This window comes from Gorilla gorilla, chromosome 2, assembly GCF_029281585.2.
Source record: "Gorilla gorilla gorilla isolate KB3781 chromosome 2, NHGRI_mGorGor1-v2.1_pri, whole genome shotgun sequence".
Lineage (NCBI taxonomy): Eukaryota > Metazoa > Chordata > Mammalia > Primates > Hominidae > Gorilla > Gorilla gorilla.
The window spans coordinates 133,968,852-133,981,737 of NC_086017.1; the positions used below are offsets into that span (position 1 = coordinate 133,968,852).

The following is a 12,886-nucleotide window of genomic DNA, read 5'->3' on the forward strand; positions in this document are numbered from 1 at the left end:
CCTCCAGTTCCCCATCCCGTGACGTCTGTTGAAATCTTACTCTCCTCTCAGTGCAAGCTCACATGCAGCCCACGCTAAGAAGCTGCCGTGATGGTTCCTGGCAGCAGGGCTGAACACACAGAAGAGCATGTCACGCCAGCTGAGTGGCCCCAAGCATGCAGATGGCAGTGGGGAGCAGGGAGGCTGTGTTCTTATCTTCTCCACAGGCCGAGACCAGGTGTTTCACCTCATTTGACTTCACAAATTCTAACTCCAGAAAGTGTTTGTATGTAGTTTTTCAAAAATTTTTGCCTCATTAACTAATAGATGCCCCCAAAATGGCACAAAAGTGCTACAGAAACTTGGAGAATTAAGAGCTCACCCCAAGCAAAGGTGGTTTGAAAAGGCTGCCCAGAGACGTGAGGTTTGATTTGCCTTAAGGGATGGGTGAGTCTGGAGGGTCGCCAGGAGGCGGGGGATGGGCAGCCTCAGCAAGGAGACTGGAAGGCACCAAGTGGGGGCCAGGAGAGAACAGCGAGTGTTCCAGAAGTGTGGGCAGAAATAGAGCACCTCCTAGTCCTAGTAACAAAAATAGCTAATACATTTTGTGTTATTGATTATCTTGTATTATCTCATTGAATCTTCTGAACAACCACATGAGGTGGCTGCAGATGAGGAAAGTGAGACACAGAGACAACTGTGACTCATTCAAGGAAATGCACGACCCCATGGGGAGTTGGGACTCAAACCCAGGCATCCTGAGTCCATGCTTCCAGCCACTGCATGTTGCTGCTGCACTCAGCAAGATGTCTGAGAAGGCAGACGGTCCAACTTCCTTCCTGTGCAGACATCTCAGACTGTCTTGTTCCTGGGAGAATAAAAAATCTAGACCCTAACAGGTGTACAATGAAGAGTTTTGTAAGAAAGAAAGATTCAAAAATGAAATAGGTAACATATGGGCATTGAATATGGAGCTGGATTTTAGCCTATATTCAATGGAATTGGAAGGTTTTGTGCAGGGAAGTGATGTAATGAGCGAGGAGGACGTGTAAGATTAATCTGTGGTGAATGTGCACTGACACTGGGGAGATCAATTAGGCAGAAAAAAAAAAGGACTTTTAAAGAAGACAAATATTACTGGAACAAGCCACTGGAGCAGTCTGGGAAATGAGCAGAATGACTTTTATAGAGCGTTCCAGGGCTTCAAGTAAATTCAAATTCAAATTTATTCTTACTGTATTATTTGCTGCATCCTAAAATGGGCTAGGAAAAAAAAAAACAGTGAATTTAGTGAGCATTTATTGTGTCCTTGCTGTATGTGAGGCCTTGTGCTAGGGACTTAAGACAATTGGAAAGATATCCAGGTGCCCCTAGGAATGGAGAGGCCAGAGGCACAGTGGCTCCCATCACCAGGAAGACTTGGTAGGAAGATGACAGTTACTGAGCTCCAGTTTTGTGCTAAAACCTCTCATCTCATTTAGTTCTCTAAAGAGCCCTTTGATGGTCACATCTTCCAGCAAGGGACCTCAGTGAGGATTAGTGACTTGCCCAAGGTCACATGACTCATAAGTGGAAGCTGTCTTTGCAATCAATTTATTGTCCACTGAAACGGTTATTTATTTTCCTCTCTCTCTGTGTCCTTATGTATTATTCAGTAAAGTTCAGCTTCCTGGGTTTCTTCTCTCTGCTTCTGTAACTACTGCTGGCTTTTTTTACTTACTTTTCCCTCGCTTCTATGCCACTCTGCTTTGTGGAACAACCTTTGTGTGTCTGGCCATTCTAGCTGTGTTCTCTGGTAAGAACAGATTCAAAGTCCTGGCTGGGCATGCTGGCTCATGCCTGTAATTCCAGTGCTTTGGGAGGTTGAAGTGGGAGGATCGCTTGAGCCCAGGAGTTGGAAGCCAGCCTGGGCAACACAGCAAGACCTCATCTCTACCAAAAAGAAAAATATACTAGCCGGACATACTGGCACACGTCTGTGGTCCCAGCTAATCAGGAGGCTGACGGCGGAGGATTGCTTGAGCCCAGGAGTTAGAGGGTGCAGTGAGCTATGATCATGCCACTGCAGAGGGAGTTTTAGGGGATTCCTTATTTGAGTCAGTCTTAGTATTTAGCTACATCGTCGGTTACCCAGCTACTAAAATACTTTCTGATTCAGGGATAGTGGACATGTGGACCCCTGGAGCCAGAATGTGTTCAGAATTCTGAGATGATGATCCGTGGGTAATGGTCACCAACAGGAGGAAACACTGGAGAGACACAGCACGGCCTGGAAGGAGGAGAGTTAGGCAGGTGCCTCGTTTCTCATGTTGTGTTATGAGAACCACACGGCCTCCCTGGCCACATATAAGCTGTGAGGTTTGAAAACGTCACACTCAAGCCTAGGTGGGCAAACCGTGAGGTATCCAGGAAGGTGTCTAAGGACGTTGTACAGAGCTGAATTGGTGTATGAAAGCCACTTATTTCCATAGCCTAGTAAAGAGTACAACCCGAGTTGACATGAGCAGAGAAATAGGCATAACACATCCTTGGCAGTGGCCCCTCTCTGACAGTAATGTGAACTTGATGGCAAGGCCCGGCTTCTTCCGCAACCCTCAGAACGTTGGTTTTGCTCTGGGGTGGTTCTTCCTGCAGGGAGGCAGAGGGAGCAGGCGTGCGGAGTGCAGCACTCGGCCCAGCTGCCTGACTTCTCCAGCGCCAGGTCATGATTCCCGGCTGGCTTCACTGGCCTTGTTTCTCAGCAGCCCTGATGCACATCAGTCTGTGGGGCTTTGTCCCATATGTCTTTCTGGTGGGACAGCAGCTGGACAGATGGCGTGTGGACTAGAGGGTGTCTGTGGGGCACAGGCTCCACACGGCTCTTCTCCGCTTCCTCCCAGGTGCTGGCCGGGATGAATGTCTACTCCTCTGAATTTGAAAACATCAAGGAGGAGTACAGCGTGCGCGGCTTCCCCACCATCTGCTATTTTGAGTACGTCCCCCACTTTCCTTCTAAAGCTCACCTCCCTCCCTGGTGATTGACCATAATCTCAGGGTGGCATTTGCATCCGTGACTGAGCCCACGTTGTTTCTCCACGTTTCACAGGAAAGGACGGTTCTTGTTCCAGTATGACAACTATGGGTCCACAGCTGAGGACATTGTGGAGTGGCTGAAGAAGTAAGTGGGGTGTGTGTGTGTCAGTGGGTGTGGACCCAGAGGGCGGGGCATCTGCCGGGCCTGAGGGTCGCAGGGCTCTGGCTGGAGGCTGGGGGAAAGAATGAGGAAGGGAATTGTGGTACTGCCTACACAGCTGTCTCTGGCTTGAGTCTAGGTCACTGTGGGGATTGTGGGAATTTAGGTTGCAGGAGCCATGGGGATTTGGTGTGACTTTGGCCTGTGATGATCAGACCTGCCTGGGTGTTGGGTGTGGAGTCTGTCTCCCCTACCTCCCTTCTCCATGGGTTGGAATTGGGGAGGGGCTGCCTAAGCCTGTCAGCTCTTCTGGAATAGTCAGGGCCTTTCTGAATTCTTCCCACATTTCGCATCAAGTTTCTCCTCAACACATCTATCTGATGGATAGAGGTATTTCTCACCCAGGCTACCAGGTTTGAGAGAGGTTCCACTGCAGGTCTCTCTGAAAATAGAATTGTCAGTTGAACACTTATTTCAAACACAGCACTGTCTTAGGTGCTGTAAAGGTACTAAGAAATATTCTAATGCCTTAGGTTTGCTGAGTGCTTTACTGTTCACCCCCACAGGCATTGCTTCATTGCAACCTGTGATCCCTGTTTTATAACATGATTAGATCCTTGTAAGGCCAAATCCCACCACCCTGTTGGCTCCTGCCTCCTTACCTGGAGCCTCCCCTGTGCTAGGCCTGCTGCTTTGTCCTGCCAGATCACCCCATTCCCACTTCTCACCAGCACTTCCACGACAGGCTCACGATGTCCCCTTCTGGAAGCCTCCCCAGGCCACCCTCACTGAGCACGCACCCTACTCAGGCTGCGCTCTGTGTGTCACGAGTTTGGCACTTACCAGCCACTGCTGCTTCATGAGTATTTGTGCATATGTGCTGGAGTAACAACAGCCAACATCTTTTGGGCTCTCCTTTGTGGCTAACACTGTTCTAAGCACTTTACATGGATTCTCATTTAATCCTCACAACAGCACTGTAAGGAAGATGTTACCGTTCTCTTCATTTTATGAATGAGGTCCCTGAGGCACAGTAAAGGGGTGGTGCTGCCGGTAAGCAGTAGCAGGGCCCTGATGGATCCCCGCCACCAACCCAGCTCCCTGCAGCCCTGACAGTCCAACTTAGCCTCCTCAAGTTCTGCTCGGAGCCCCTCCCCTCGGCTGCCAGCACAGTGGACATTTATTGACATCATTACCTTAGGAACACAGTGTGCAAACCACAGGGTTAAAGAATTAGTTATCCAAGATATGGAGGTTGAAAATGTGTATTTTCAAAATGGGAAAGAAGGGTGGGTTTTGTACCAGGAAAAAAATGCACATGAAACTAACTGTTAGATTTCTAAAGGTGGAGAATCTCCATCTTCTCTTCTGCCTACTCTCGGGAGATAAGGCACAAGTGCTAGCATATGTTTGCATCATGTCTTTTATTTCTTGGAAGCATTCTCACATCTCTGTCCCCATCGGCTACCTCATTTCCAGCCCCCGCCTGGGAAGGCTGCTGCCCATTATCATGTGTTCATTGTCTTAACCTGGGCCTTTGCTTTCCTGTTTTCCTTTTTCATTTGATAATAAGCATGTCCTCTCCTCTATCCAGACACATCTCATTCTGCTTTGGGAGAAGGTCTCAACAAATAGCAATCTCATTTGTCACCAGAGCATAAAATCTGTCTGCTTCCCTTCCCTTCTCTAACCTTTTCTGATTTCAAAACACCCTCATATCTTTTTTGGAAGGATAAGGTTTGTGTGTGTTTTTTTAAGTATTCAGAATTGCCTGCTAACCCTAGACAAAGGGAGCACACCAATGGTGTTTCTGAAACAGGCTATTATCTCCCCGCTGGAGCCTCCTACTCCATCCTCCCACCCCTCTCCTCTCGGCACACCCCATCCCGGCTCCCCCACCCGCATTGCTGTGGCTGGCCTGCACCCCACAGCTGCCTCCAGACTCTGGTCCTGGGTACCCCATCCCCACTTCCTACTTCCCCCCATCCCCCGCTGTGGGAGAGAAGGAGCTCTTGTTAACGGCCTTATCCTCTGCAAGAGCTAGCAATGTCATTCTGCTACCAGCTGGCTTAATTTTTTAAAGTCTTTTCTGATTTCAGAGATACTCAACTAAGATAGGCTTATTATAGAAAAACCTAAAAGTGTGGTTAAACAAAAAGTCCTCCCCCACCCTATTACCCAAAGATAGCATATTGTTATTATTTCCCCTACATAGATCCAGCTCTGCATGTGGGTTTTCCCGGTCCCACATGGATTAAGCCTTTTCCAGTTTCCCCTCATATCCTGGTGGGCAGTAGTGACCTCATCTTTCCTGCTTCTCTAGGTTTCTCCATTGGCCCTTAGCTGCTCAGGGCTTCTGTGCAGCCAAGTATACAAAGATGAGGGTGAAGCCAGCCTAGCTAATTCTCCAAATGTCTCTCAGATGCCTAGGAGAGAAGACCTAGGTCCTGCCCTTCAATGCGTGACTCTGGTGGTTGGACCAGGGAAGGGTGGCACCAGGTGAGGCAGGGCAGGGAGTCAGCCCCTGGCGTCTGAGTGTATGAGGGCTCTGGAGTAGATGTGTTGATCGTGGCACTGGTGTCTTTTGTGTTCCTAATGGCCACGTATCTCATTGGCCACTTGAAGCTGTCACTGTTGAGTTGGGCTAGCAGACAGGTGGAGGGGTACATAAGCAGTGATCCATCTTGGGCAGGGTCATTTTGGCCTGTGTAGCTTTATGCCAACCAGAAGTGAACTGAATTAGCAAACACCAAGTTTTCTGGACTCGTAATGCTTAGAGTTGCATCTTCTCATCTATGGCACATGCATCTCCCTTAGATGAGGGTCTGACTGTGTGACCCTCCCAGTCCTAGAGAGCCTGGAACAATTGCTGTCTCCAAACTGCAGAGCTCATGAAATCAGTTGCATGAAGGCAGATCAGAAGGGAACATACAAGTCATCAAATCTGCCCCAGCAATTCTCCTTTCAGTGTTTGCATTTCCTCACTCCCATTGGACTCATTCTGAGGTTCCCCATTCATGCTTGAATGACTCTTATGATTTAGGTGATAAATGATATCTAGGAGCATTTGGGTAGTACTTTATAAAGTTACAAAGCATCTCACATCCATTCTCGGCCTATCTGAGCCTGAGAGCTAGGTAAAGAAAGGACCACAATGCACTATCTTGTCACTGTTTTAAGCTGTTTGGTTGTGGCTAGTGGAGGAAACAGGACTCAAGTCAGGTCTTCTGACTCCCAGTTTGGCCTTATTTCCCTCTCCTCTGCTGAAGACAGAACATTCTTATTTACACCGAACTGGAGTTTCTCTGGGGCTTCCACTTGTTAGTGTTGGTTCTCCTCTTCAGGGCCCTAGAAAATAAATCTTAATTTCTTTTCTTAATGCAGTTTGGAATATTTGATGATAGCCACTGTGCTCTCTTATGTCCTTTCTCCGAATTAAACACTTCCAGTTCCTTAAGCCATTTTTCCCTGAATGAGGGGAATGAGCCTTCCCTCATTCAAGGAATGCTCCTGTTCAACGAGCATGTATTGAGTGTCTGCTGTGTACTGGGTGCAGGAGTTAGTAAAGGGGTGAGGGAGAGCCCAGTCTTCAAGGAGCTCACGGCCTGGGGTAGGCGGGGAGTGAAAAGCGTCATTCAGTGTTTTGGGTTCAGACTCTCACTCAGTCCCTCTCTTCCCAGTACATCCTCTTACCATGGTGCCCAGTTTTCCAGTCCTCTCCCAAAAAGAAACTTCCAGTCATCTCCTGGGTGGGAGAGGGGAGAGCCCTAGGATCTGAGGATCTGACCACTCCAGTGACCGCTAAACCCTGTTTTCAGCCGCAGGCTGTAGCTCTGCTTCAAGGAGTGGGCCCCTGGGCCCTTCAGAGCCTTGTCTTCTGTGTGCGTGTGGTTCTTGGGCCCCTCCTCTGCTTTTTCTGACCAGAAAGTTTTTTGTTTTTTGTTTTGAAACTCCTGAACTGTTATTTTAGCAGTTTTAGAGTGTATTCGCCTCTGTGTTTAACTAGAAGTTCCTCCTGTTCTTTCCTTCCAGTGCCTGTACTCCTGCTCCTGCAAAATATAGCCTTCTCCATCCTATATTTGTGCACTTGCTTGACTTTTCAAAAATTTAGTTTTTGAGTCAATTACATTCACATAATTCAATTTATTTTTTATTTTTTATTTTTTTATTTTTTTAGATAAGGTCTTGCTCTGTCACCCAGGCCAGAGTGCAGAGGGTACCATCATAGCTCACTGCAGCTTTGAACTCCTGGACTCAAGCGATCCTCCCACCTCAGCCTCCTGAGTAGCTGGGACTACAGGCACAGGCCACCATGCCCGGCTAATTTTTTTATTTCATATTTTTGTAGAGATGGAGTCTCACTCTGTTGCCCAGGCTGGCAAAATTTTAAGGTGCTTAAAAAGAATACATTCAAAAGTCTCGCTTTCACTTCTTTCCTCCTTATCCTCCCTCCTATACCCTAGAATTTACAACTTAGACCAGTTTCTTTTATGTTCTTAGAGTGTTTCTTTATGTAGATATTAGCAAATGTGAATAAGTATATTTTATCTCCCCCCTTTTAATGCAAAAGTTAGCAAATTCTAGACTGTTCCATCCATCTCCAGCAGTTTGTCCACATCAGTGCATAGAGAACATCATTCTTTGCAGTGCTCAGCCCTCCCTCGTGTAGATGGACAGCAGTTTACCTAACCTGTCCTTCCAATTTTCGCTATGACAAATAACCTGCAGTGAATGCCTTCAGATGCACATAATTTTGTATGTGTGCAGGTGTATTGTAAAGATAAATTGCTCTGAAGTGTAATTGGTGGTGTTTTGAGGGGTCAGTAGTTTGAGCCCAAGTATAGGAACCTAGATTGCATGATGTTTGTCTAGGACCATTGTCTGGCTGGTGACTCATTCTGAAGCTTGATTTTTGTCACCAGTCCCATCTGACATTGGATATGCATGGACTGAGATTGATTTGCCCTCTCCCTGCCTCCTTCCATTTCTTGGGACCTGGGAGGCCATGGTGGCCAGTGGGGCCCAGTCAGAAGGGCCAGAGAGGGCTTCTGAAGGCGACATCATACCCGGCTGCGGAGGGAAGGGGGTGGCAGAGTTCCATTGTGTCAGCCACTTCACTCCCTCTGGATTTTCCAGCCCTGGCTGCTGGAACTTTAAAATATTTCCTCCTGTAGGCTCTCAAAGGTGCGACACAATGGTTGTCTTTTCACATTTGTCATCCTTGAGGGTTTTTTCAAAGCTGCAATTAAGGTGCTCTGGCAAAGGTAGTTGTGACAGTAAAGCAGCAGGGAGACTGTGTCACCACCAGCCACCTTGTCCTGAACTTTGGGGCAAGGGAGAGCCCCTGCGAGCCTCCCTCCTCCTAGCAGATGATGACCTAGAGACTGGCACACAGTCACGCTGCAGAAACAGGCTCCAGAGAGGTCAGGCGGCTGCCTAAGGTTTTGCAGCTGATGAGTGGTAGAGTTGATTTGGCTTCTGGGAGAACTAAATAAGTTGGTTGTTGGCCTCTGGGAAGGATTAGTGATGTAGCATACACGCTGTCGTAGTTAGGATACCCCCAGCCTTACTTCCCTCGCTGCAACCTTCCCCTGCACCCCCATGCGGCAGCTTCCCCTTGCATGGCCTAGATCTGATCTTTCTCAGATACCTGGCCTCTCTCTCTCCTCCTCACCCCCTCCTCTCTGTACCCTCTTCCTCCCCTCCACTGCCCAGTGGGCAGTTTTAAACACAACAGTGAGCTTTTCCAAAGGTCACCATTCACTGTTGCTATTTATTCTTTCCAGTTTGCTGAAAGTTTGAAATAGGTTGAGAAAGCTAACAAGCCCCTAGATTCCCAGGAGGAAGTGAGATTTCTTAGGCTATCTAGAGAGCTGTAGCCAGAAGCCACTGTTTGTAACAGGATATCAGCTAAGTACCTGTCTGGGGCTTTGCGGGGAAGGTGGAGGTGGGCAGGGCCACACCACTTACCCCACGACACCTCCATGAGGGCAGTTTCTGGTTTGTTAAAGGCTGAGCCCCTGGAGTGGGCCGTCCCGAGCCCATGGGGAGCTTCGGGTCCAGGGGGCTGGAATTAGAAGGGCTGCCAAGGCCCCAGGGCCTGCTCTGAGCTCTGCCTGTTTTTGGTCTTCCAGTCCGCAGCCGCCACAGCCCCAGGTCCCTGAGACTCCCTGGGCAGATGAGGGCGGCTCCGTTTATCACCTGACCGATGAAGACTTTGACCAGTTTGTGAAAGAACACTCCTCTGTCCTCGTCATGTTCCACGCCCCATGTGAGTGGAACTTTGCTCCTCCCCCTCCACACCCTCCCCTCTCTCAGAGTAGGATGAGTGTGGCGCTTTGCAATGTGAACCCAGGAAGCACTTATTTGTTGGATGCCAGGATCCGTGCTAAGCCAGGGGATGCAGTGGTGACAGGCGAGGTCCCCACCCTCATAGTGCACATGGCCTACCCCCCATTGCCATGGAAACAACACAGCAGTCCTGATCAGGCTTTACTTGTCCCTTAGCTAGAGCTCAGTGAGTCTCCACCATCCCTAGCTCTGAGCATCTTCCTCCCAGTCAGCATGAATTGGAGAAATTACGCTGGAAGCACCCTGAGATGTTACCTAGAACAGACCGGGCCTGGAAATAAAATTAGGGCTGATACATCATATGGCGGCTCATGCCTATAATCCCAGCACTTTGGGAGGTCAAGGCAGGACGATTGTTTAAGGCCAGGAGTTCAAGACCAGCCAGGGCCACATAGCAAGACCCCATCTCTACAAACAATTAAAAATTAGCTGGGCATGTGGTGCACACTTGTAGTCCCAGCTACTCAGGAGGCTGAGGTGGGAGGATTGCTTGAGCCTGGGAGGTTGAGGCTGCAGTGAACTGTGATTGTGCCACTGCACTCCAGCCTGAGTAACCAAACAAGACCCTGTCTCATTAGCCGGGCGTGGTGGCGTGCACCTATAATCCCAGTTACTTGGGAGGCTGAGGCAGGAGAATCGCTTGAACCTGGGAGGTAGAGGTTATAGTAAGCCAAGATTGTGCCACTGCACTCCCTCCTGGGCAGCAGAGCGAGGCTCCATCTCAAAAAAAAAGACCCTGTCTCTAAAAACAATTTTTTAATTTAGAAAAAAAAGATATTATCTAGGGCAGTAGTCACCTCTTATCTTACAAGGGGTCGCGGGCTGAGGCCCCAGGAGAGCCTGTGCTTGCCCAGGAGCTGAGAGGGCATGGCGAGGCCAGGCTGGAGCTGCAGATCATCCAGCATCTGGAATGCCTTCTGTCTGCTTCACCTCATTGCAGTCTCATCCTGAAATGACCACAGTGAATCAAGGAAGTAAAATCCTGTAAATGCTATCAGACCTGCTTGCAATAAGGGCTGGAAGGCCTGTGGCTCAGGAGTTTTCTGGAGCAGTGTCTTCCTACTCCCATGGAGAGTGGAAAATTGACCATAGGTGGTTTCCAAGAGGGACAAGGCTGCCCCTGGGAAGGCAGACAAGGCCGCGTGAGAGCCAGGGGATGGCAGGTGTGGGCACAGAGTGTTGTGAGTAAGAGATTGTGGAGGAAAAGCAAGAGGTCAGTGCCTCATGGAGCAGGGCTGAAATCATGAGGTCACAGTGCATGAGGATGGTTAGTCCATAGAGGCATATTCTATCAGGAGGAAGTGTTATTACTCCTCTTAATCATAGGGTCCTCATGCCAACAGTTGTGTGTCACCCTACAGTGGTAACACATTGTCTTCCTGAAGGGTCATCTTTTGTTTTACCCAGCGTGCCACAAAGTGAGTACAATTAGCCCCATTTTACAGATGAGACCGTCACACAGAGAAATGACATAGACCACCCACGGCTCCGTGAGTCCTGAGCTGCTTCAGGCCTCAAGAGCCTTAGGTTCCAGGAAGAACAGGGTCAGAGCCTGAGCCCCAGTCTCCTGGCCGCCTCCCCTTCCCCCACAGTATCCATGAGTTTGGCTAGCCTGGGAATTGCTCATAAACATACTCTTACCGTGGATTTTCCTAACTCGTTATTTCTTTCAAGTGCTAAATTCTTAGGAGACTCTAAAGGAAAGGTTTCCTATAGCTCTTCTGAGTTCCTAGAAGAGAGACCAAAACAAGCCCCCAAAACTAAGTTTCAAAAACCCTCTAGTCTTGTGGGCCTCTCCTGATGAAGCGCAATGAAGGGCGTCTGCCTCAGGTCTGCTAGGGCCTTGGTGAGGGCCTCCCCAAGGGTAAAGGTACTCAAAAAAGTGCCCGCCATGAGGCCAGCCAGGTAGCACTGCAGTGCTCTTCCTAGCTATAAAATACACTCCCTAGCCAGCCTCAGAGCTGCTGCTGGAAGCAAGTCTTGCAGGAATTGATGTTGAATCTAGAGCCGAAATCACCCTCCTTGCACCCCTGTCCCAGCCGTGACAGCAGATACTGGCTGGCAGTTTCCAGTTCCTCCTTGGGAACCTCCAGGGTCTTCATCCCCATGTGTCTGTCCTTCCAGTTAGGGTTGGGAGAGGTCACCAGTCCCCTGGGCATTCATGGTTCTGTGCATGTGGGTTTATTTCTGCTGGGCTGGCAGAATGAGAGGGATCAGGGCAAAAGCATGTGGTTAGCTTCCTGATATACTGCCCGTCAATGTTCCCGTCGGATGGTAATAGCTCTGGATTAATTCCCTTTCTACACACTTCTTCATTAAGAGCATGGTCTTTAGCCTAGGAAGGGATGGAATGTACATGCTTTAGGGAGTTTGGAGCTCAGGACAGGTGAACTGAGAGCAGAGAGCTCATAGCTGCCTGGCTTTGTATCTCATGCCAGAGTGCTTCTGAGAATCCCCAGTGATCAAGAAACCACTTTTGCAGTGTTTGAGGGACCTGGAGTAAAGGACAAATGTCAAGAGGCCAGAGACCAGCAGTGTCATCCTGGGTTTCCTAAGTGCAGAAAGGGTGAATTCTGGAAATCACAGTGTTCCAAGTGTCAGTCCCAGGCCAAATACGGAGTGATTTGGAGACAGACCATTTTAGAGACTCACATAAACAAATTGGGATCCACCAACATAGCAGACCACAGCTTCTACTCCAGATCGCTGAATGCGCCGCTTGGTTTGTTTCTTGGGATAGGATTGCTGAGCTTGATGAATGAGCGTGTCTTTCTTTTATCAAGACATTTGACAAAATGAGTTGCTGTTTTCCTCACTGTGATGGGGAGAATCAGACAGGATGGAGCTACCCTGAGGGGAAGCATCCCCTGGATACATTGTGACTGTGAATCTGGCCTGAGTCTGTCTAGAGGGTATGTACTTGTTTTTAATCAGCAACTTTGTTAATGCTATAAAAAGGTATACTTTCACATTTGGCAGGGTTAGCCTTGGGAAAAGGCTGACCAGCTGAAATGTCAGACCATGCATTGACATTTTGAGGTACCCCAACAAACCAAAATAGTGGGGCTCAAACTAAAAAGCTGATTTATTTTTTATGACTCTATGCTAATTATAAAAGTAATACATGTACATTTTATCAAGGGATAATATAGGAAAGTATAGAGAAGAAAATTAAAATGCTTCCTGATACTGATTCCCAGAGAAAACCTGGTCTTTCTTTGCAGTGTTGTTTGTTTTCTTTTCTTTTCTTTTCCTTTTCTTTTCTTTCTTTTTTTGACATAGGGTTTCGCTCTGTCACTCAGGCTGGAGTGCAGTGGCACAAACACAGCTCACTGCAGCCTCGACCTCCTGGACCCAAATGATCCTCCCACCTCAGCCTCCTGT

General features: G+C 48.5%; 1 protein-coding gene across 1 annotated transcript in view; it reads left to right on the forward strand.

The window, feature by feature from the left end:
- PDIA5 (protein disulfide isomerase family A member 5) overlaps window positions 1–12,886 on the forward strand; it is a 94,983-nt gene that overhangs the window by 54,313 nt on the left and 27,784 nt on the right. Inside the window, exons 9-11 of the mRNA XM_004036188.5 lie at window positions 2,859–2,950; window positions 3,065–3,136; window positions 9,286–9,422. Coding sequence (XP_004036236.4) covers window positions 2,859–2,950; window positions 3,065–3,136; window positions 9,286–9,422 — 301 coding nt within the window. The remainder of the gene's footprint in view (window positions 1–2,858; window positions 2,951–3,064; window positions 3,137–9,285; window positions 9,423–12,886) is intronic.